Source organism: Sinocyclocheilus rhinocerous, unplaced genomic scaffold (genome assembly GCF_001515625.1).
Source record: "Sinocyclocheilus rhinocerous isolate Xijiao unplaced genomic scaffold, SAMN03320098_v1.1 scaffold1351, whole genome shotgun sequence".
Classification (NCBI taxonomy): domain Eukaryota; kingdom Metazoa; phylum Chordata; class Actinopteri; order Cypriniformes; family Cyprinidae; genus Sinocyclocheilus; species Sinocyclocheilus rhinocerous.
In genome coordinates this window covers 283422-307083 of record NW_015654494.1, presented here as the reverse complement: position 1 = coordinate 307083, position 23662 = coordinate 283422, and the positions used below count along the sequence as shown (strand labels likewise).

The 23662-nt window shown below is 32.0% G+C and overlaps 1 protein-coding gene across 4 annotated transcripts in view; it reads right to left on the bottom strand.

The window, feature by feature from the left end:
* Positions 1 to 23662, bottom strand: part of kdm4b (lysine (K)-specific demethylase 4B) — a 67786-nt gene that overhangs the window by 23036 nt on the left and 21088 nt on the right. The window contains exons 7-15 of one of the 4 annotated variants that reach the window (XM_016523820.1): positions 18180 to 18283; positions 10772 to 10909; positions 5949 to 6145; positions 4147 to 4357; positions 4045 to 4069; positions 3735 to 3913; positions 3527 to 3650; positions 575 to 753; positions 139 to 340 (exon numbers count right to left, since the gene is read on the bottom strand). In XM_016523820.1, the coding sequence (XP_016379306.1) occupies positions 139 to 340; positions 575 to 753; positions 3527 to 3650; positions 3735 to 3913; positions 4045 to 4069; positions 4147 to 4357; positions 5949 to 6145; positions 10772 to 10909; positions 18180 to 18283 (1359 nt within the window). Of the gene's footprint in view, positions 1 to 138; positions 341 to 574; positions 754 to 3526; positions 3651 to 3734; positions 3914 to 4044; positions 4097 to 4127; positions 4358 to 5948; positions 6146 to 10771; positions 10910 to 18179; positions 18284 to 23662 lie in introns of all 4 variants that reach the window. The other 3 variants (XM_016523823.1, XM_016523822.1, XM_016523821.1) reach the window with 3 other exon arrangements.

Below are 23662 nucleotides of genomic sequence, written 5' to 3'. Positions count from 1 at the left end.
TGTACAGAAAAATGATTAAATGCCAGTGCACTGTAATTCAAAAACACGTTCTGTGTGAACCGGCCTTTAGCTTAACACATTAACGCTGTTATAAGTCTCTTTGCATCATGAGAAGCACATGTGAGGTGTGTTACTCACTGGCGTGGACCTGTAGACCGCAGCTCCCGCAGGACAGCAGGACGCTGGTGCCGTCGTCACCGATGTGGGAGTTCGACGGCAGCGGTTCGGTGTTCTCGGCACCCGCGCTGAAGCACATCTCTGGAACCAGCGGACGCGTGCGACAGCCGACCCGCGACAACAGACCGGACGTGTCTGAGAGGTGGAAGGGGTCTTTAACGGGCTAAACACGCACAAAAACACAAGAGAGAGGAGAGCATGCTAAACCAAAGAGAAATAAACACGGATTTAAAACAACTTCCACTTCAATCGGGCAGTTTTTGGTTAAAAAAGTATTGAAGTGGACCAGACTTTGTGCTGATAGTCAAAAGTCTGATTATGTATTATGATATACTATTATGTATTGATGACATACTATTTCAGTATTTTGATACTGTAGCAGCGCTCAGTGCATTACCTGTGTGTACGGACAGAAGAGCGTGCAGACGGCGCAGTGCGGCTCGATGGTCGCCATCGCAGCGTTGAACTGTTTCTCGGCCAGGAAGTTTGGCAAACGGTTTTGCCACAGCGCGCTCTCCTCGGACTTCTTGGCCTCCGGCTGAACGCCGCCACCTACAGGCAGCCCAGAGTACATCTCTACAGAAACACAGAGAGAGACGACGTGTGTGAGAATCACATCAGAGATACACACTACAGCTAGGGCTGTGCAAAAAATCGAATGCGATTTTCATGCTCATCTTGTCAGTAAAGCCGGTTCTGTGATTAGTAGTAAATCTCCAGCTTGTGCAGACAGATGGAGCGGCATTTACTACACAGAGCCGTAAATCACTGACAAGCTACGCAAAATCACGTTCATAATCGGCAATGAATCGCCTGCGATTTTGCGTAGCTTGTCAGTAAACAGTCTTATCAGATAGATAGATAGATAGATAGATAGAACGAACGAATGAACAAATGATAGATATATATATATATAGATAGATAGATAGATAGACAGATAGATAGATAGATAGATAGATAGATAGAATGACTGAACGAACGAACGAACAAAAGAACGAACGAACAAAAGAACGAACGAACGAACGAACGATAGATAGATAGAGATATTTAGACAGACAGATAGACAAATCTTTAGACAAACTGACAGATATTTAGATGTCTAGACAGACAGATGCAACAATAATTGTAAAATGTGCAGAAGCTAAATAAGAAGAATTTTAATGCGATTCTGCCTCGTAAGCACTGAAAATGCACATAGTTTAGAGCTAAATTAATCAGATAGAAGTGAAACATGGCTCAGTATGAGTGTTGTCCTCTTCCTCTGAGCCGTGACTCTACAGACAGCAGGTGAAGATGTATTTTTGGAGAGATTTGATGCCCCCTACAGTGACAGCGGGTGGTGCGGGTTTACAGCTGTCTGTCTCTTCATAACTCACAGCACAGACAAATCAATAACCATCTTTCACACGCCCCGTCTTATAAAGCGCTGATTGTTTGTGGCTGCTTTCTTTCATACTTTATTGCTTTTGCTCTTTGTGCTCGCGAGTGTACACTTTCACAACAAACAAACAAACAAACAAACACAAAACAACATGTCGCCATCAAACCAGAACACTCTGAAATGAAACGCCGGCCTGAAATGTTCTAGAAACATTCATATTGTAAAAACATATCTAACTTTTAACATCTTTTTCTTCAGTGGAAAATATGCCATCAGACATTTACCCAGGGTGCAAAGTTTCTTTTGTTCTCCTGAACTCCATGTGATAACAATTGCTGAATATTGTAATTTAATAACTTGCATTGTCATAAATTGGGCCTCATTCAAGAAGCTAGTAAAACAAATTTACAAATCATTTCTAAAACTTTTCTTCCATAAATTAACCAATAATTTTCACCAATTTAAAAAGTAACACAAATTTACATACTTTTTTTTTTTTTTTTATACATCTTTTAAGAACATCATGAAGTTCACTCATGAAACAATGAAATGTCACAGATTTAAATTTACATAGGATGTTTTTTACAAACAATTCTACAAACGTCATTCGATTTTACGACTATGATTTTACGACTACAAATTTTATGGTCATTTATGAAACTAGCAAGACAATTTTGCGTACATTTTTCATAAAACTATTCTAATGCAAATTCAAAAATTTAAGAAAGAATATTTTTACGAATGTCATTCAATTTTTTTATGGACATTATTGGATTATATGGACAAAAAAACATGCAATTCAAGATCAGCTTTATGAACAATTTAAAAATTGTCTAATTAAAATTTGAACATCATTAGTTTTTTCGTACATTATTTCAAATATAATTTTTGAAACGTGAGGAAAAACGAGTTTCTGTGCATGCAAGAATGGCTCCATAAACATTTTCATAAGTCCTCTGATGTCACTAAGAACTTTCAAAATGAATTAATGTAAATTTTTTGGAAAACTATACTAACAAAAATTTCTGCATTAAATTCAATGAATTATGCATGAATAGTTTATGAACATCATTGATTTTACTGGCATTATTACAAACTACATTTAAAAAAAAAAAAACAAGCAAAACATGCAATTTAACAATAGCTTTATGAACAATTTAAAAATATCATTTGATTTTACGACTGCCATTTTGAACGCTATCTATGCATGAGGAGCAAAACGAATTCAGGTAAATCTTTTATAAAAAGTTATTTTTGGATAAACTGCCGCATTCAATTTATGCACATTTTACGCAAAGCTGTAAGAACATCATCAGACTTTTCGTACGTTATTGCAAATGTAATTTTTGAAAGATTAGAAAAACTATTTTCTGTGTATGCAAGAATGGGTTTATAAACAAATTTACAAAAAATGTCATTACGAACTTAATTTGAAACACCAGCAAAATTAATTCATCAAAATTTTTCGTAAAACTAATCTAATGCAAATTTCTGCATTAAATTCAATGAACTATGAAAGAACACTTTACAAACATTCCATTTTACAGACATTATTACAAACTACATTTAAAAAACACGTCGCTCTACGAACAATTTAAAAAATATTACGAATAACCTTAAAATCATAGTATTTTGCAAGTTATTTTGAATATATTTAACAAAAACGTTTCTGTGCATGCAAGAATGGCTTTATGTCATTTTAAGGACGTCATTATGAAATTCATTCGAAACATGAGCAAAACAAATTCACGAAAATCTTTTGTAAATCCGATCTTACATAAAATGTTACACTGAAATTTAATTTATTAATATATGATTATTAATAATGTTTTTTCGAACAAATTACACAGAAATCTACTTGCGTTTCATGAATGAGGCCCAAAATATTAAGTATTAATTTAAATTTCATACTTAAAGTACATTGCGTTTACTGTTTATCGTTAATGACGTCATGAAAGCAGTACTCACCCTCGTCGCTGGAGGCTTCCTGTTTGACTATGGAGTGAGGAGAGCGCATGGGCGGCTTGCTGAACGGATGTCTTCGACTCTTCTTTACCTCAACTTTCTTCTTCAGCTTCGTGAAGGGACTTGGCTGAGAACAAAAACATTTAACGATAATTTACCTCAACGTTTAAAATCCCCTAAAAACCCTTTTGGGATCAGAGAAAGCGCTGACCTGCAGGCCGGGAGTGGCTCCATTACTCTCAATGTCGCTGGAAGCGAAATGCTCAAACACCTGCTGGAAGGAGAGCTCGTCGGGATGCTTTGGCTTCTTCTTTTTCTTCTTCTTCTTCTTCTCCTCCTCTCTGTTTTCCGGCGGAGGATCCTGGGAATCTGTTTTTCCGTCTTCACCGGCTGAACAACAACAAAGATGGAGGAATGGCAAGCAAATACCATCACACGTTCAGTAATAACAAGGCGTGTTACTATGTGGTTGCTAGGGTTTATGGGGTGGTTTCTATATGTTAAAAGTTCACTCCCGTCACCTTCCTCCCGAAGCGCCGCTTCCGCCTGCTCCTGCTCCTCCCTCTCCAGCGCCTCCAGCGTGAGGAAAGTTCCCTCCCGTCACCTTCCTCCCGAAGCGCCGCTTCCGCCTGCTCCTGCTCCTCCCTCTCCAGCGCCTCCAGCGTGAGGAGCGCCTCCCGCGCCATGCGCTCGTCCCTTTGCTGCCGTCGCTGCTGCTCGCGCTCCTCCACCTTACGTAGATACTCACTCATATCCAGCTCCACTCCGTCCTCCACCAGGACCTTCACCTCCTCCAGCTTCAGACGCCGGAACTGTTTCATCCTCGCCTGAGCTCTACGAAAAAAAAAAAACAACACAAACGGATAACAAAATTATTTCAACTCACACATTTCCCACTTCATAGTTTTTATTTATTATGATTTGAACTGTAATGGTCAAAAGTCAATAAAAACTTTGTCGGAGCTCTACAAAAAACATCGCTAATGGATAAACTTTTATTTTAAACAAAACGTTTCCTGCTTGATACTTTTTATTTATTACAATTCAGGTAACAGGTCAATAAAAACTTTGCCTAAGCTCCACGAAAAAAAACAACAACAACGCGAACACAAATTAGTATTAAAAGTAAAAATTTGTAAAAAAAAAAGTATTACGATTCGAAAATTAAAGGTGAAATGTCAATAAAAACCTTGCAGAGGTCTACAAAAAACATCGCAAATGGATAAACTTTTATTTTAAACAAAACGTTTCCTACTTGATACTTTTTATTTATTACAATTCAAGTAACAGGTCAATAAAAACTTTGCCTAAGCTCTACGAAACAAAACCTTTTCCCACTTCATAGATTTATGTATTACGATTCGAAAATTAAAGGTGAAATGTCAATAAAAACCTTGCAGAGGTCTACAAAAAAACATTGCAAATGGATAAACTTTTATTTAAAACCAAATGTTATCCCATTTGATAGTTTTTATTTGTTATGATACGAACAGTAAAGGTCAAAGGTTAATAAAAACTTCACCTGAGCTCTACAAAAAAGTAACATAAACGGATAACAAATGTTTATTTCAACCCAAAAACCTCTCGCTTGATAGTTTTTATTTATTACAATTCGAACAGTAAAGGTCGATAGAAACTTTGCCCAAGCACTTCAGAAAAAAAAACAACGCAATGGATAATTAACTTTTATTTCAACCCAAACGTTTCCCACTTGATAGTTTTTATTTATTACGATTCAAACCGATTCAAAATTAAACAATTAAAATCATTAAAATTAAACAATGATTTTTTTTCCCACCGGAAAAACCTTTGCGTGAGCTCTATGAAGAACAACCAAAATGGATAACTTTTATTTCAAACCAAGTTTTCTGACTTGATAAAATTCTAATTATTAAAATTCTAACAATAAAAGTAATTTCACATCCATGGCAAATTTTCGCAGAGACGTTGTTAAAACGAAACAATGCATTTGCACGTTGTTGACCAGTAACAAAAAAAATACCATAAATTCAATTTTTTCTGTATTACAATAGCTGTACTAGTATTGCGGTATTTTAAACATTCATATCATAACAAAAATAAACACCGGTATTCGGTATGAACCGGTATACCGCCCAGCACTACTATATCTGACCATAAACGTCATTGTAACGTGTCATTCCTACATCTCGACTTTTTACTTTTATCATTCCAATAAGATACTATGAGCAATTTAACAATGTTTTGCGTTTTGCATTAAAAGCACATAGTATACTCACTACTTACGAACATTTTCGTGGTGACATGTTAAAACAAAACAAGTTTCCATAAAGCATGTTTTTTTTTTTTTCAGGGGACTGACGAAAATTAGTTTCTAAAATCAACAATAAAGGCCAACTAGCAGATTTTTGCCGCAACAAAATAAAACACTGAAAATTGTGGGCACCTGCGCAGGAGCTTCTCTCTGTACGTGACTCTGGTTTTCCTCCAGTGCTCCAGCTTGGAGCTGGTGAGGCTCGTGGGTTTCAGGTGGTCCAGGACCGTGTTGTCTTTCCCCTGTTTCCACAGCTCGTAGCGGTCAGGCTGCAGACAGCGAACGAAGACGTCCATGGAGATCTTCACCATGTCTTTACGGCACGTGCACTGCAGAAGACAAACGAGAACCAACAACTTTAGAGTCAACAATTGTAAAACAGTTCTGACTGCATGATATATGATGTGACACAATGACGGCCAATCAGAATGAATTTAAAGTTTAGTACACAACTATGTGGAGTGATATTGTAGACCAATGAGATTCCAGGGAGGGCGGGGCTAATCAGCACAAAAAAATGTGTATTTATTTATTTATTTGTATTATTGTATAGTATCATTTTTAAAAATGTATTAATTTTAATTTATATTGCATTATATTATTCAGTTTAAACATACACTTTTGCACGCATTTTTCATTTTATTTTTGGCCTTCAGTTTTGAGATTAAAAGAACAATCTAGAGTAATATGAATAAAATGTAAATTAATTTAAAATGTGTTAAATATTTATAAATATTATATATTAAAAATATTAATGCATTAATAATGATGAATAAATATTAGCATAATTAATGTAATATTAATACAAATTCATTATTATAAAATAAAATACTATGCAAATTAAAAATAAATATATCTAACACACAAATATATAAATTAATATATTTAAATTAAAAGAATTATACAAGGTAATCTAAATTAAAATAAAATACATTAAAAAAATAATACTACACATTAATACAAATATTTAAATTTAAAAAATTCAATGTAGATTATTTAAATACATAAGTACTTTTAAATCAATTTGCTAGGAGCAGATTTAAAGTAAATTTGAAGTAGAATATTTCAACGACAACAAAATATTGTGTTTTTATAATATATATGCAAATTCACTAAAAAAAGGACCTTAACAACTACAAAATATTGGGGTTCAAAAAGATGAAACTGTATAACAGATGAGAATCAAATGAACTGCATCATGGGAGTCGTGTCTGAAACAACGATTGAAAGGAAAACGAAGGCGATGGAGACGAGATGTGATGATTAGATGAAATAAGTCTTCATGCAGGTGCGCAGACGTGAGATGATTAAATCATCAGCGCCGACGACTGGAAGGGAAAAAAACACGCTTTTAATCGCAGAGTTTGCACGGCGTGGACCGAAGTGAAAAACGCACAAATCAACATCTCTCAGTCTACAGCGAGAGAGAGAGACGGATGGAAATGAAAGTCATTTTCCTGCGAGCTGCAGTTGGCTGTATTAGATCGAGCCGTTATTTCCTGCGCCGGAGCTGCTGTTCAATTACCAGAAACATTCTGCAGCTGAAGTGAAGACAAACACGGCAAACCCTGTGTGTGTGTGTGTGTGTGTGTGTGGGCATAATAATGGCAACAAGCGCTATTCTTCACTCTGAAATGTCAATGTCTCACAGAGTAACTCCAGGGCTTGCCATATTATGCTCAGAAATGCAATTCCAGCCCGACTGGAAGGATCCGACTCCACCTGGAAAACAAGCGGTGCTGAGGAGAGGAACCAACCAAAACTAAAAGTACAATCATGCTGTGAACATTTTTCAGGAGCGTAACTGAGACTCAGCTGTTTCCAAAACACTTCTACATTTCTTTAGCAAAAATTGTGACAATAGGCAGATACATATGTGTGTGTGTGTGTGTGTGTGTGTTTCAAAATCTGTTTAAAAAAGAAAAAGTATGTATTGTATTATTTTAGACTGCAACAATGAAAAATTAAACTGGAAAAAAGCATATAAAAAGCATATATTTATAAATATATATATATATAAGTAAATTAAAAGAGTAATAAATAAATAATAAATAATGCATAATAATTTAAAGTAATATAAGTTAAAACTAATAAATATAAAATTAATAGTATAAATGAATAAAAATAAAATGCATAAAATGTTAAATATAAAAATAAAAACATATTTAACATTAAATCTGTAGTGGAATAATTGGAGAAAAAGGAGAAATATATATATATATATATATGCAAAATGGCAAAAAAGTCCCTAAAAACTTCAAAATACTGGTAAAAATTGTAAATATATATTTATATAAATACATTTTTATAAGCATATTTGGAAAACATTGTAAAAAAATATATATATATGCACTACGGTTTAAAAGTTTGAGGCAATATTTGTTTCTGTTTTTTAAAGAAGTCTCTTATGATCCCAAAGCTGCATTAATCTGATCAAAAAATTTAAAATATTATTACTATTTAAAATAACAGTTTTCTATTTTAATATATTTTTTAAAATGTAACTTATTCCCATGATGCAAAGCTTAATTTTTCAGGATTCTTTGATAAATAGAAAGCTCAAAAGAATAGCATTTATTTTAAACAGAAATCTTTTGTAAGATTGTAAATGTCTTTACTTTAGCTTTTGATCAATTTAATGCATCCTTGCCTTAAAAAATGTCAAAGTTTCGCATTGTAGTGAATATATAAATTTAAAATGAAACAAAACAAAAAAAAAGAATTAAAGATATGTATAAAAAGTGAATAAAAAGTGAGTATAAAAGTTTTTACACCGTAAAATAAAGTTGAAAAAAGAACAAAAACAATTATTTTGACACTGAACTCTCTGAGATCAATCTCTTTTATTGCTGAATTTCTCACTGCTAAACCAATAAATGGAAATGGAGAGAGAAACAATCACAGGCCTCTGAAGACACCAGAGCAATGAAGCTGCATCTCATATCGGAGATGAACATGTTAATAACTCTGTAAACTCATCGTGTCTCTCTCTCTAGACCCGGTCTGGCCATTACATGAGCCGTTGCAGTTCGATTATTACCGGTTTCTCTGAGATCTCACACGCGATGGGCGATTTATTCACAGTACATTCACAATGATAGAAAATCAAGCAATACTGTGAATATCACAATGATTTTAATGTGCTTTTTTTTAATCTGATTGAAAGATTAATTCACGGCACCATTAAAATTTTTTAATTTTTCACGCATAAAAATGTATATATAACAAATATGCATGTTCACAGCATCAGCAACACTGCTATTGCACATAAAAGATTCTTTAACAGGACAGAAATCAGTGTTTTGTCATGAATGTGCAGGTTTCCAGATCTCTGACTAACGAGGCTCTCCGTCAGACGCCTGCAGAAGAGGAACGGAAATAAAGAGTGGGACTGAGAGCGACGCGAGAGAGATTCAAACACAAGACCATGAGCTTGAATTAGCTGCGCGTCTGTGACCCCACATTCAGCACATCGCTAATCATTACAATACATGCAGATCACGGGAGAGAGAAGGACAAACAAAATAAAGCTAGCAAGAGAGGAAGAACAGAAAAAGAACAAAAAAAACCCAAGGAAATGAAAGGAACAATCAAAACAAAAGAACGGACGAAAACGACAAACAAAAAGAAAAAAGTAATGAAAAGGACGCACAAAAAGAACAAACAAACAAGGACAAACAAAAAGAGAGAAAAAGAACAATCAAAAAGAAACAATAAATAGAAAGAACAAAAAAGAACAAACAACAAACGAAAAGAACAAATGAAAAGAAAAACAAAAGAACAAAAAGGACAAACAAAAAAACGAATGAAAAGGACAAACGAAAAAACGAATGAAAAGGACAAACGAAAAGAGAAAAAGAACAATCAAAAAGAAACAATAAAAAGAAAGAACATGAAAAGGACAAACAAAAAGAAAATGAAAAGAAATATAAAGAACAAATGAAAATGACAAGCAAAAAAGAATAAACGAAAAGGGCAAAAGAAAAGAAAAACAAACAAACAACAAAAAGGACAAAAAAAACTATGAAAAGGACAAATATAAATAAAGAACAAATAAAAAAAAAGAACAAAGAACAAATGAAAGGCAATAAACAAAAAGAAAGAAGAAACAAAAAGAAAAAGAAAGAACAAAAAGGACAAATGAAAAGAAACAACAAACAAGAAAAAGCACAAACAAAAAGAAAAAGAAAAAGAAAGAACAATCAAAACGAAAGAACAAATGAAAGACAAACAGAAAGAAAAAAGTAATGAAAAGGACAAACGAAAACAATCAAAAAGAAACAATAAAAAGAGAACATGAAAAGGACAAACAAAAAGAAAATCAAAAGAAAGGACAAACAAAAATAAAGAAAACGAAAATGACAAAAGAAAATAAAAACAAACAAACAACAAAAAGGACAAACAAAAAAACAATGAAAAGGACAAATAGAAAGAAAGAACAAACAAAAAGAAAAGAACAATCAAAACGAAAGAACAAATGAAAGACAAACAGAAAGAAAAAAGTAATGAAAAGGACAAACGAAAAGAAAGAAAAAGAACAATCAAAAAGAATCAAAAAGAAAGAATCAATGAAAAGGACAAACAAAAAGAAAATGAAAAGAAAGGACAAACAAAAAGAAAGAACAAACGAAAATGACAAGCAAAAAGAATAACAAACGAAAAGGGAAAATCAAAAGAAAAACAAACAAAAATTTACAAAACCCAAAAGAAAGGAAAAAACGTGAAGGGATGTGAACGAGCAAACAAAAGCAGCAAATGAGAGCAAATGAAAGGATGAATGAACGAGCAAATGAATCAGGCACAAAGAAGCAAGAATCAATGAAAGCATGTGAAATAACTAACGAAAGCACAAAAGAACAAAACACAAGAATGAGTGTGAGAAAGGCGCAGTGACTGAAGGGAGTCGTGCAGTGAACCGCTGGGTCTGTCGTCTGTCGAGCTAAACTCGCGCTCACCTGCGTGGCCATCTTGCCGTAGTCGATCCAGCGCAGGGTTGCGAAGTTCGTGGACTCGGCGCAGTTGAAGCCGTGGTTGAATCCGGCGTGATATCCGTACGGGAACGTGATCATGAACTCGCCCTCCTCCTGCGTGATCTACCAGAGAAACAAAACAGCAGCAAAATCATCACAACGAGGCCCGTGCGCAAAACCTACGCCATCGCTTTACGTCATCTGTGCTGATTATGGTGTAAAATCTTGTTAGTTGCACAAAATTAATACAATAAAATACGTAAGTGGGAGAATTAGATTCGTATGCCGATGTTGGAGAACTGTAAAGAGTACAGCGTTTTATAACGGAAAAAATTGCTAAAATGGTATACGCTAAAAAGTAAAAGAAAGACTGTGAAAATACAATTAATTAATTTATTTATTTATTTACTTTTTAACGCCATGCCAGCATCAAGGTTATTTTCATGGCGATCTCTGAATAAATTATACAAGGTATACAATTGAAAGAACAATTAAAAATTAAGGAATTATGTGAACAAATTGATAAACAAAAAAGAAACAAAACAACTTACTACTTTTATTAGCTATTTAATTGATGAATACTTAAAAATTAAAAGTCAAATGAAATACAAATTGATACTTTTAAATTAAATTCACTTAAAAAAGGAACAAACTCCTTTTATTATTATAATTTAATTAATAACTAAAATGTCAACTAAAATAATGAAATTTACTTTTAAGTTAAATTTAATTTAATTAAAAAGTGAGGTATTAACTGTAAAAAATGTGCAATTTTAATCGCGAAAAATAGATAAAATAATACATACACAAAAAACTAGATAAAGAATTAATAATAAACAAAAAGAAATGAAACAACCTATTTCTTTTGTTACTTCTATTGTTTGAAGTTTTAATTAATAGACGACGAATTAAAAAATAATTAAAACATGACAAAGAATTATGAATGTAAAAGAAAAAACAAATCAAATTAAAGAAAAACGACAAATGAACAAAAAAAAAAGAATACTTTTATTATGTGTAATTTAAAAATTAATGCATGGATAATTGAAAAATACTAAATTAAAAAATAACAAACAAAAGCAAGAGAGAATTATGAATGTGAAAGAACAAAATGAAGGAATTAATGAAAATTGATTAACAAATTAAGGAACAAATGCATAAAAATATAACACAAATAAATGAATACAATTTAATTAACATAAATAGTCAGGTATTATGGTGTAAACTCACATTAGAAAAAAAAAACAGATTGCAAATGTTATATATATATATAAAAGCACAAGTGTCTTTGCGAATAACGAGTTTGACTGTCAATATCTGCAGCACTTTCTTGTGAATTCTGCACGTGTGCTAATAATCATGAAGCCCTCGGCTCATCCTCACGGGACGCATGTGTCTCTGAAGATGGAAGCGCTAGACGCTTAATTTTTTCCCGGCTATTGCTCCGCTACCCTACATATTATTAATTTCATCCAGCTCCACAGTCTTCTGGGCGAAGGCAACATTTAAAGGACTCAGTGAACTGTACTTTGATGAAAGAGCCAATAACTGCTGAATTAAGCTGCAAACGACACTTCAGAGGGAGAAAAGGTCGTCGCGGGAAAATCAGCCGAGACTGAGAAACACGCCGGCTTCCAGCGCTAATATCCGTAGCCATTAGCGGCTGATGGGAAAAGAAATTTGCTGTGAGAAATCTTCCACCTCTCCTCTCGTTTTCTCCCTCCATTCATCGTCTCCTTCAGACCTCGGCCGCCGCCGGCCAAACGAAACGCTGGAAAGACATTTCCAGACGCTATGAGTGCAATTAAGGTGGAGGCGCGGAGCATGGCGGAGAGTTAGCCAGCCTTAGCTAATGAATATTTTCATTTCACTCCGTCGTTTTCTAGCTTTGCGATCGGTGGAGTCACGCTTCAGCATCACGCTGACGTCTATTAGAAAGAAAGTCAGATTCATTAATGCGGTTTTGAGTCATATTTCACTGCTACGTGTCTGGTGTTTCTGTAGAATTAGTCCTCGGGCATTTGTACATTTAACGAAATTAGATTAATTCCACACCTGTAGAGAACTGTAGGGTTAGTATTGTGTTATAGAGTGTCGATTACAGCTCAGACAAACATAAATGAATAAATAAGTAAATAAATAAATATTTTAAAATTAAAAAAATTAAAATTAAATAAATACATTTACAATGCAATATAAACATAATAAAACATTATTTAAAGTAAAAATATTTAAAATAAATAATTACAATGAACAAACAAAAGAAAAAATGTCAACGTGGGAATAAGCACCAAAAATAACATGAAAAAGTATAACAAAAATAATATGACAAAAATGGAAAAAGTAAACTAAATTAATAAAATTAACTTTTAAAATAAAATGTAATTTTCATTTTTTTTAAATTACATCAGGTATCATGGTGTACATTTGCATTACAATAAAAAATCTGATTGCGAAAATATTATATATAGAAACTATTTAATAAGTAGTTAATAACGCATTTGAATTTCCATATTCCAATTTTACTTCCATAATGCAAAAAACTATTTTCATTTGAACTGAATCGAAGGAAAAAAGTCAAGCAAAGTAATAAAATTAACTTTTAAAATAAAATGTAATTTAAATTTAAAAAAAAAATAAAGTCAGGTATTATGGTGTACATTTGCATTACAAAAAAAATCAGATTGCAAAAAATAGAATTTTAATAAAAAATACATTCAGAGAAATTTAGTGTAATTTTGTACATTTGCATTACATTAAAATCTGATATTACCGTATTGGCCCGAATATAAGACGACCGCGTTTTTTCAGATGTATTTCCAAGAAAAAAACATCGTCTTATATTCGGGTCAACACGGTATATAAATATATCATATATATTAAAATAAAAATAAAAATAAATAATTTAATGTAAAAAATGACTTTTGACTGAATTTTGCATTACTGTATTGTAAATAAAATAAATAAAAAATTAAAGACATTTAAAATAAATAATAAAAAGTATTAATTTAAAATAAAATCTAAACCTAAACGCATATTAATATATTTACTTTAGTTTTTAAACGTTTTTCCACCAAATATTAATGCAAATTTACAGAAAATGAGAGAGAACCTAAAACAGGACTTTAAAGTCTCAAAAATCTGACCCGCAAAAAAAAAACAAAAAAAACTTTGAAATCCCTTCAAATCAACATGAAATAATTTACTACCGATTTTACTTCCATAATGAGTGTATTTTAGAGTGTTGTTCAACAAGAAAAAAAGTACATTTTGATTTCATGTTGACATTACTTTAAGGTTCTTCAAAGTAGAGCATCCAAGAAACATCCTATATATTGGTATTAAGTCTAGTATTATGTTTCATACAGTCTTAACTGTCACTATAATGGCGGAGCGGATGAGATTTAATGCATGATTCCTGGGTTTCTCCTCACACTCACGCCGATTGTTCGCTAGCAGGAGTTTGAGCTGAAGCTCTAATAACGTCCCCAGACACACGGAGAGAGACAGACAGACAAGAAACCTGCTGAGATCAACACTTCAGCGTCTCCCTCTCCGTTTCATCTCACTCCAGCTCCACCGAGTGTCACATCGACTCAAAAGTGACAATAACATCCGTCGCATGGAGGAGCGGCGGATGCCAAAATCAGGATTGCAAGGGTTGAGTGTAACGTATAGTGGCGCTGAACTTTATCTAGCCTCATTACAGAGATTTATTCCCGGTTTAATCTCGCCGCGAGGGTCTCGGGCTCCTAACAATGGGAATTATCTGTGGAAAAGACTAATTTGCGCAAACGGAAACGGACGGCGGAGTAAATTGAAATGTAATCCGTGGCGCGGACGCTAGCAGGGGTCCGTGGTTGGCATATAAAGCGCGTTTGTTGTGCAAATACACATACAATTATGTGTGTAGTTTACCACCCTCGTCATCTTTGAATGCGAAGCTAAGCGCTAACTAGGGTTGGGTATCCAATTGATTCCGATTCCGATTCTGCTTATCGATTCCGATTCTTATCGATTCCTAGTTTAACGTAACTTAACTGATAACCGCACTTTAGTTCATTAGTTTTGGACACTATAATTGTGATAAGAAATTTTCATACCGTTACATCCCTAATCATCACATTTTTAAAATAATTGAAATGTATTATGCAAATTATCACATAATAGCATGAAACAAATTACAATAAATAGTTTAGCTTCTTTTACTGGCGTATTAATGAAACATGAGTAATAAAATGTTTGTGTAAGTAGTTCTTGAATTGAAAATTGTCGCATTCATTTTGATGAATTTGCATTAGCGCTTCAGCATTAGCAAATGTAGCAGAGTCAGATACAAAACTGGGATATTATTGGGTCAAGCTAGACCATTCTGAAATCTTTGTTCACAAAATTTTGATCGTTTGCACTAGGGCTGTCAAAAAAAAATCTAGTTTCGAATATTTGTCAAATTTAAAATAAAAGTCCACATTCGAATGCAAAAACGTTGCATTGAATTTTAGGTGTGCGTTAAGGAGGAAGCCTTATCAGTGGCCCATGAGATGCGATGACGATGTAAGTGTCATTGCGTTTTAATGTTTTTGTTAGCCTATCCAGTTGAAGCCACTAGATGCGGCGCTGCTGCGTTGTTCATTAAAAATATAGCGGAAAAAGATAACATTAATGCGGAGAAGATCTTGTTTACATCAAAACTGAAAACAAGCCGTTCTAGAGGGGCATCTATCACAGTTGCACTCGCATCTCGCACAAAGGAGCCGCATGGTTAGAAAGCCATGTAAAATTAATGCAGGTTTAACTTTGGAAAAAAACATATATCGAGATTTTATGGCGGGTTTTTTCCCCATCCCACTGCAACTCATGTTTTTAAATGAAAAATGTACTCTGTGTGATTGGCTTTCGGCCCTTTGTATTAAACTATGCATGCATACACGATGCTGTTTTGTTTATAGTTGTTTAAGCAATATAACTGGTTTATAAACATTATTTTAAACATTATGCACTTTTTTCACCGATAGTCATGTTATCTTATGCTTTGAATAAACGTGCATTAGTAATATTTTGCTCGATGCGCCCTCTTGTGGCCTCAGAAGAGAAGCCAAAAGCTTTTCTTCACCCTAACTGAAATTATGCATTTTAAATTTGAATATAATTCGAATTTTGATCATATTTAAGTACAAAATTCGAATGTAGTTTTTCAGCCATTTTGACAGCCCTACTTTGCATGCAAAAAAACATAATTCGTTAAACGTGAACATTAAAAAACTTAAAGCTACGTGCCTTAGTGATTACAAATGAATAGATTGAATTTATGTAAATTGTTGATAAATCATCAGCTCGCTGATATAATCAAATCCGACACATGTAAATTATATCTGATCCTCTCAGATAGCCCACCTGATCTTCTGCTGATCTTTTATGGCTTTTATAGATTTGCTCTTTGCGTCTCAGTCAATATAAATTGCACAGTTGGGTTGCTATGGATGCGCTGATCTCTATAAGTCCCATCAGATACCATTACTATGGCAACATCGAAACACACATACCGACTTATATAAACTGGACTATATTTAGATCATTACTGAATCAAACTCTAAGACATGAAGATCGCATGATGTTTCTGCAGGAAATAAATTATTATATATAAACTGGCATTTGCAAAAAAAAAATTTAAAAAAAAAAAAAAAAAAAAATTATTAGTTTATTAGAGTTATTACTAAGCTATGAGAGACTATGAATAATAGTTTAAAATTATTATTATTATTATTATTTCAGAGTTGGTAAAAATTTAATAAATTGACAATAGCTGCGTCTCATTTCAGAGGCTGCGTCCTCCGGAGGTCGCATTTGAAGTCTGCATACGTCATCAAGGATGTCTTATTTAAGAAAAGTAAAATGGACTGTTATTCCTTGTTTATTGAAGATTCAGGACAACCACCTAGCAGTGCATTACAATAGTCCAGTCTAGAGGTCATGAATGCATGAACTAGCTTTTCTGCATCAGAAACAGGTAACATGTTTCGTAACTTGGCAATGTTTCTAAGATGGAAGAATGCTGTTTTTGTAACATGGGAAATATGATTTTCAAAAGACAAGTTGCTATCTAATATAACACCCAGATTTTTGACTGTAGAGGAAGTAACAGTACATCCATCTAGTTGCAAATTGTAATCCAAGAGATTCTGTGTACTGTCTTTTGGTCCAATAAGTAATATCTCTGTCTTATCCCAATTTAATAGGAGAAAATTATTGGTCATCCAATCTTTTACATTTTTAACACACTCTGTTAGCTTAGATAATTTAGAAGTTTCATCTGGTCTTGTTGAGATATATAGTTCAGTATCATCAGCATAACAGTGGAAAATAATCCCGTATTTTCTAATAATATTACCAAGGGGCAACATGTATATTGAAAATAGCAGAGGACCTAGGACAGATCCTTGTGGCACTCCATATTTTACTGGAATAAATATTTTACATATTTATTCCTTGTGAGGTGTAAAATACTGTAATTTCTTTTTTACTTTGCAATTTTACGGTTACTTTTCTTAAATGAGTCTGCCCCAATGACGTATGCAGCCTTCAAATGCGACCTCTGGAGGACGTAGCCTCCGAAATGAGACGCAGCAAATGATTTTATCCAAATGTTAATCATAGAGGTTCACAATTGACAATTAACACTAATTAAAAAAAATTAATAAAAATTAAAATCTTTGTTTAATTGGTTTCATGTTATGTGATAATCTATATCTATATCTATAATCTATGTAAAAAATATAACAACAAATTGTAAATTAAATGTTATATCAGTACTATTTTGTTTTATTTAAAAATAATAAATAGATAATAAATTATTAAAAGCAAAGTTTTTTAACTTGTATATTTATTATTGATTTTTTTATTAATTTATTATTATTACAGTACTACTGTATTTATAATTTATTATATTAATAAATAATGATTGCATAATGACATGAAACAAAAATTCTTCACATTATGATGTGACAATCTGCATAATACAATTATAATTATATTAACAGTAAATAAATTAAATACATATTTTTGTTGTTATTATTATTATCATTTCAGTAATACTTTACTTACTAATAATACTACTAACAATAATAATGCTAAATAAATAATTCAAATGAAAATTTGCTGTACTGATAAGTTTTTGATTTATAGTTAATTATTATTACACTTTTAATGTGTTTATAATGTATTGCATACTATCACAAAAACACACAGCATCTGATTTTGTGAACCACTATGATTAACATTTGCATTGATAAAATCATTGTCAATTTATTCCAGTTATCACCAGCCATATTATCTGAATGAACATTTGTGCTGTCTGAGTGACAGGAAGTGATGCAATAATGTGTGAATAACTCACTCTGTCAAAGGGGATGCTGTATTTCTTCAGGATGGATGGCGAAAGGAGGGTCATCTTGTGACGGAGAAACGCGTCGCAGCCCTGAGAACTTCCTGGGAAAAAACCTGCAGAAAGCCACAAACATCAAAAAGAGCGAGAGTAAGACGATGCCAACGGATGAAGCCCTGAAATAAACAGACTGAAGATCTTTAGAGGACATTATAGATATATAGATATAGATAGATATACATTATTAGAGGATATTATGTAATTCATTGTTATTAACTTCTATTATGATAATAACATTAACAATAACAACTAATTCTAATTCACAATAACATTAGAAATACATTAGAAATAAAACAATTCATTATATATTCTTTTTCTTTTTCTTTATTATTAAATTAACAATCATTATTAGTATTATATTATTATTATTATTTTTGATGCTGTTGTTACTATTAATATTGAGATTATGAAGATTGCAAGATGATTCACATACATTTTTTATACAATTCATTCCTTATAAATACATTTTTACACTGCAAAATCTTTGAACTTTGATCAAATTATATGATAACAATTTGTTTTATACATGAAAAATATATGTAATAATATATTAAATTAAAATGAAATATATATATATATATTAGACTTGTGCCGGTATTCGGTAATGCGATATATCACGGTAATGTGAAAATTTGATACCGGCATATCCCTAATATATATATATATATATGTGGTTCATATTATTACATAATTTATGTTATGATAATTTATATACTAATAATACATTATAAATATATTAAATATATTAACTCTACATATATATTAATGAACATTATTATTATTATATTATTATTTTCATAATAATTCTTAAATTCAAAATAAAATCATACATATATTTTGAAGATTGTATGATGTTCCTTTCACATACAGATTATATATACACTTTTATAGAGAATTTAATTCCTTGTAAATAAAATTCTTTGAAATTTATTCCACAAAACAACAACAATAATAACAATTTAAAAAATTGTAACATCTTTAAGGATTTTCATATCATATTTCATATTTTCATACTATTATTATTATTATTATTATTATATCAATAAAATGCAGAAAATGGATGATTTAACCCAATATTACCGTGTCTAATGTCTGTTTATACTGAAGTCTATTACATCATTAGCAACATGCTAATGCAAAACTACTGGAATTAACTTTAATTCACGTTTCATGAATGTTAGCGGTTACCAGTTAGCATACCGTCTAATGTAGGCTAGTCAGTACAGAGCAGGGCTTTAGCACAGAGCCGATGTAAAGCCATTACAGTGAAATCATCTGTGGAGATTCAGAAGCGAGCGCTTATTACACGCATAACGTATAATCACCGGATTTGAGGTTACGGGTAAAAGCTGCGTGCGTCAGATGCTCCGGTGCACATCAGCCGCGCGCTGAATCACGCTGAAAGTCTTTAATTATTATAATCGGCTCCTCATTCCTGCCCACAGATTACAATAAAGGTCATAACGACACAACCAAAACATCTGATAAACACCACAATAGTGCAAACACGCCGTTTCAGAGCGTGTGATTCATACGCAGCGACAATACGCTTAAGTGGCTTTATCTGCTTAAATATGGCAGATTTTGAGTAACTTTCACTTAGCGGAGAACTTTTGCCACAGTAACTTAAGACGTTACGATCATTCATCGGCCGTTTCTCTTTGTTTAGCGTGCTATTGTTGATACAATCGCGCTAAAACAAGTGAAGTTTTGCGTCTCTTCGATCAATGCAGCGGTTGTCCTGCGCTAACGGTGCGAACGCGTGTATTTGTGCGCAAAACCTGCGTGTGAACAGTTTCACACAGAAATCAGGATTCATCAACATCAAGTTACAACTTAAATTTACTCTAAATGTAGAGTAGAAAAATTAAAAAAATATATATGAAATGTTAAAATATCATATATATATATTCAAACAATATACAATTGTTAATGATACATTTATAAAAAATAATAAGAATAAAGTTTCAAAATATTTATAAAATGTTAATTTTATATAAATAAAAATGAAGTTCAAAAAACATATTACAAATATATATAATCAATAAACATAATATTTTACAAAAAAAAAATCTAATTTTATTTCTATAAAGAACAAATGTAGAGTTAAAAAAATTATATGAAATGTTAAAATATTAAATATAATAAACATAATATTGTACAAATTTTTTACAAATTTTTTTCAAAAATTATATACAATCATTAATAAAAAATAAAAATAAAAAATTAGAAGTTTCAAAATATTTATAAAATGTTAAAATATTTCATATAATAAACATAATATTTTACAAAAAAATCACTTTCATATCTATAATGAACAAATGAAACCACATGTTCAAATATTTACTTTTTTATTTTAAATAATTGATTATCTCTGCAAAAATAAATAAAAGCATACATTTTAACATTTATAAAATTATATTAGAATATTTTATAGAAATTATCATAAAAATAAAACATAACATATAATTTTTAAATAAATAAATATATTGGGTTTATATCTATAATAAATGGATGTTCAAAATACATATATAAAATTACATATATTAAAATACAAATAATAATAATAATGAACAAAATAAATACAATAAAAAATATAATAAATACAAATAAAATAAATATTAAAATCATCTAGGATGTATATCTATAAAGAACAAACGAAACATGTTAAAAAGAGGACATTTGCAAAACAATCTATTAATTTACGTATACATTTTGTATATTTTAAATTTAAATATATATAAATATATGTATTATCATAAATATAAACAAATATTTTTAAAAAATCATCTTGGGTTTATATCTATATATATGAACAGATATTCATATAATATAATAATTAAAAGAATAAAATGTCATTTTTAGTAAAAAATATTGTTACTATAATAATACCGATAAATACAATAACAATATAAACACACAAACTTTAGCGTCTGTTAGTCCACGTTTGTAAAGTTAAATATCGTAAAATATTTCCAGCCAAAAATATTGAAAATCATGCTAGTTACAGGAGTTTTTTCCTCCTGTAAGCGCGTTGCTATAACGTACAATATATTTCTTCCACTTCCTGTTATTCGTACAGCAAAAAACAGAGCAGCAACTCTGTTAAAACAAGGTATATGACATAAAAAGAGGCCTCGCACTTTCAAAACAGCATTAGACGTCTTCAGGAGCTGAAGAGGGGATCGTCCAACTCTGCAAAGCGCCGTTACTCACTGCGACCGATGATAATATATCGTCAGTCTGCCTTTGTTTCGTCTTTTAACGCAGATTTAACAGATGAAAAGGATGCGGCGATGGTTAAAACCAGGCGTCTAACGCGATGGAGTGTGAATTCATATTTTTATGCACGGATATACAGGAGTTTTGCATAAACCATTAGTGGCAACAGGCCTCGCATAACAGAAAGCTTTAGCGCAGTTCGCCACGATTCACGTCTCGGCCGCTTCTCTGACTCTCTTCAGGACCGTTTGAGATCAATGCAGAGGTTCTCCTTCGGTAACAGCGTGTGCTTGTGTGCAAAACGTGCGTGTGAAGAGTTTCACACAGAAATCAGGATTCATCAATGTGTTAGCACTTCAAGTGTTCAAACATAAAAGAATAAAATTAAGGATATTTATAAAATGTTAAAATATTTTATATACATAGTTAAAATACATGTATAAAAATAAACATTGCAAGTATAAATTTGTATGAAATAGTGTTAACATTTTATATTAAACAATATTGTTAAAAATATTTATAAAATATAATGTTCAAATATTTAATATAAATAAAATGCATATTTAAAAATATAAATCTGAATATTTAAAAATCATATTGAATGTATATCTATGAAGAATAAATGAAACAATATATTCAAAAGAGCGATAAAATAGGTACTTTTTATACAAATATACATTATGCAAGCACTCTTAATTTAAAAAAATATATATTTATAAAATCTGGTAACATTTACTATAAATAATAATGCAATAAAAAATAAATAAGAACAAAGTTAAGAATAATTATAAAATATAATGTTAAAATATTAAAATACATATTAAAAATAAACATGAATATGAACATTTAAAAAATAATCTTGAGTTTATAACCATAAAGAACAGAATAAACAATATTGTTCAATAATAACACATTTTGAATTTTTATAAAAAAATATAATACAATCGTGATTCATCAATAACTTTAATTTAAATTCATATATAAAATATCTATATATAGCCCTATATATATATATATATATCAATAAAAGTCTTATTTCAGAATTACAAAAATGAAGTGCATTAAAGGTTGATGACAGTAAAATACAACATTAATCATCAATCAAAGGATGAAAAAACAAACAACAACAACAACAAAAAACGTCCAAACGAGGGCGGAAAAAGACGAGTTGTGGCGTTAAAACGCTGTTGGTGTTTGTATATACGTCTGTCCTCTGTGTGACGTCTCAGCGCTGATCACTGAAAGCCCGGCGTCGTGTCGAGTGCTCGTTTAAAGCGGGGTGTTTGTTTAAGTGGGACAGGAGTTTGTGTATGTGGGTTATGGTAGCGTTTTGAAGTACAGCAGCCTCAGATCTCAGAGACACACAAACATCTTCACATCTCATAATCCACACAACCACAGGCAGACGCCTGGGCTTTCCTAGACAACTTTCGGGAGGTGCGGAGAGGATTTTCTGCCAGCACCGTCTCGCACCTCATTCAGGATTACGGCGATGTTTTGTCTGCGTAATTTGGGGCAGGAAAAGACCCGCGGTACAGGATTTTTCAGGTCTCAGGCCGTTCATCCTATAATGAACTTCTGCCATTATTTATACTCAAACCTGTATGACCTTCTTCCTCCAGTAAAACATAAACTGAGAAACTTCGCAGGATTTTCCTCACACAAATTTATCGTACGATTTCAAAAGACGTGAAATACAGCGTGCGGCTCATATGCACTACTGTTATGGTGCTTTTTAGCCATTTTTCACCAAAAGGGCTTATATCTTAAAAAAATTTAAGAAACTACAACGTTCCAAAAATAAATTAAATAAAATAAATTTCTATAAATGCATAAATTATATACATATCAATAAAAATAATACATATAAAATATACATCAAAATATATAAAACTAATATAAACATATATAGACAATAAATAAAAGTAAACTATAGACTTCATCGGTGTCGCGTCATAGCTGTGTGGGCGGAGTCGGCGTGGGGGAAAACAACCCTTTCCTCCTCATTGGAAAAGCATGGTGTTGACTCAGAATGGCCTACATAAAATCATTTCTGCCGCTCGACAGAGCAACATACGTATAAAAACTGAGCAGTATTGGGTCGGACTGTCCGTACGGTATCTGTGACTGGACAAACGACCCAACAGAATGGCCAGAGGTGTCGTTTCCCGACATTTTTTATTACCTACTTGAGCAAGAGACCGCTTACAAGC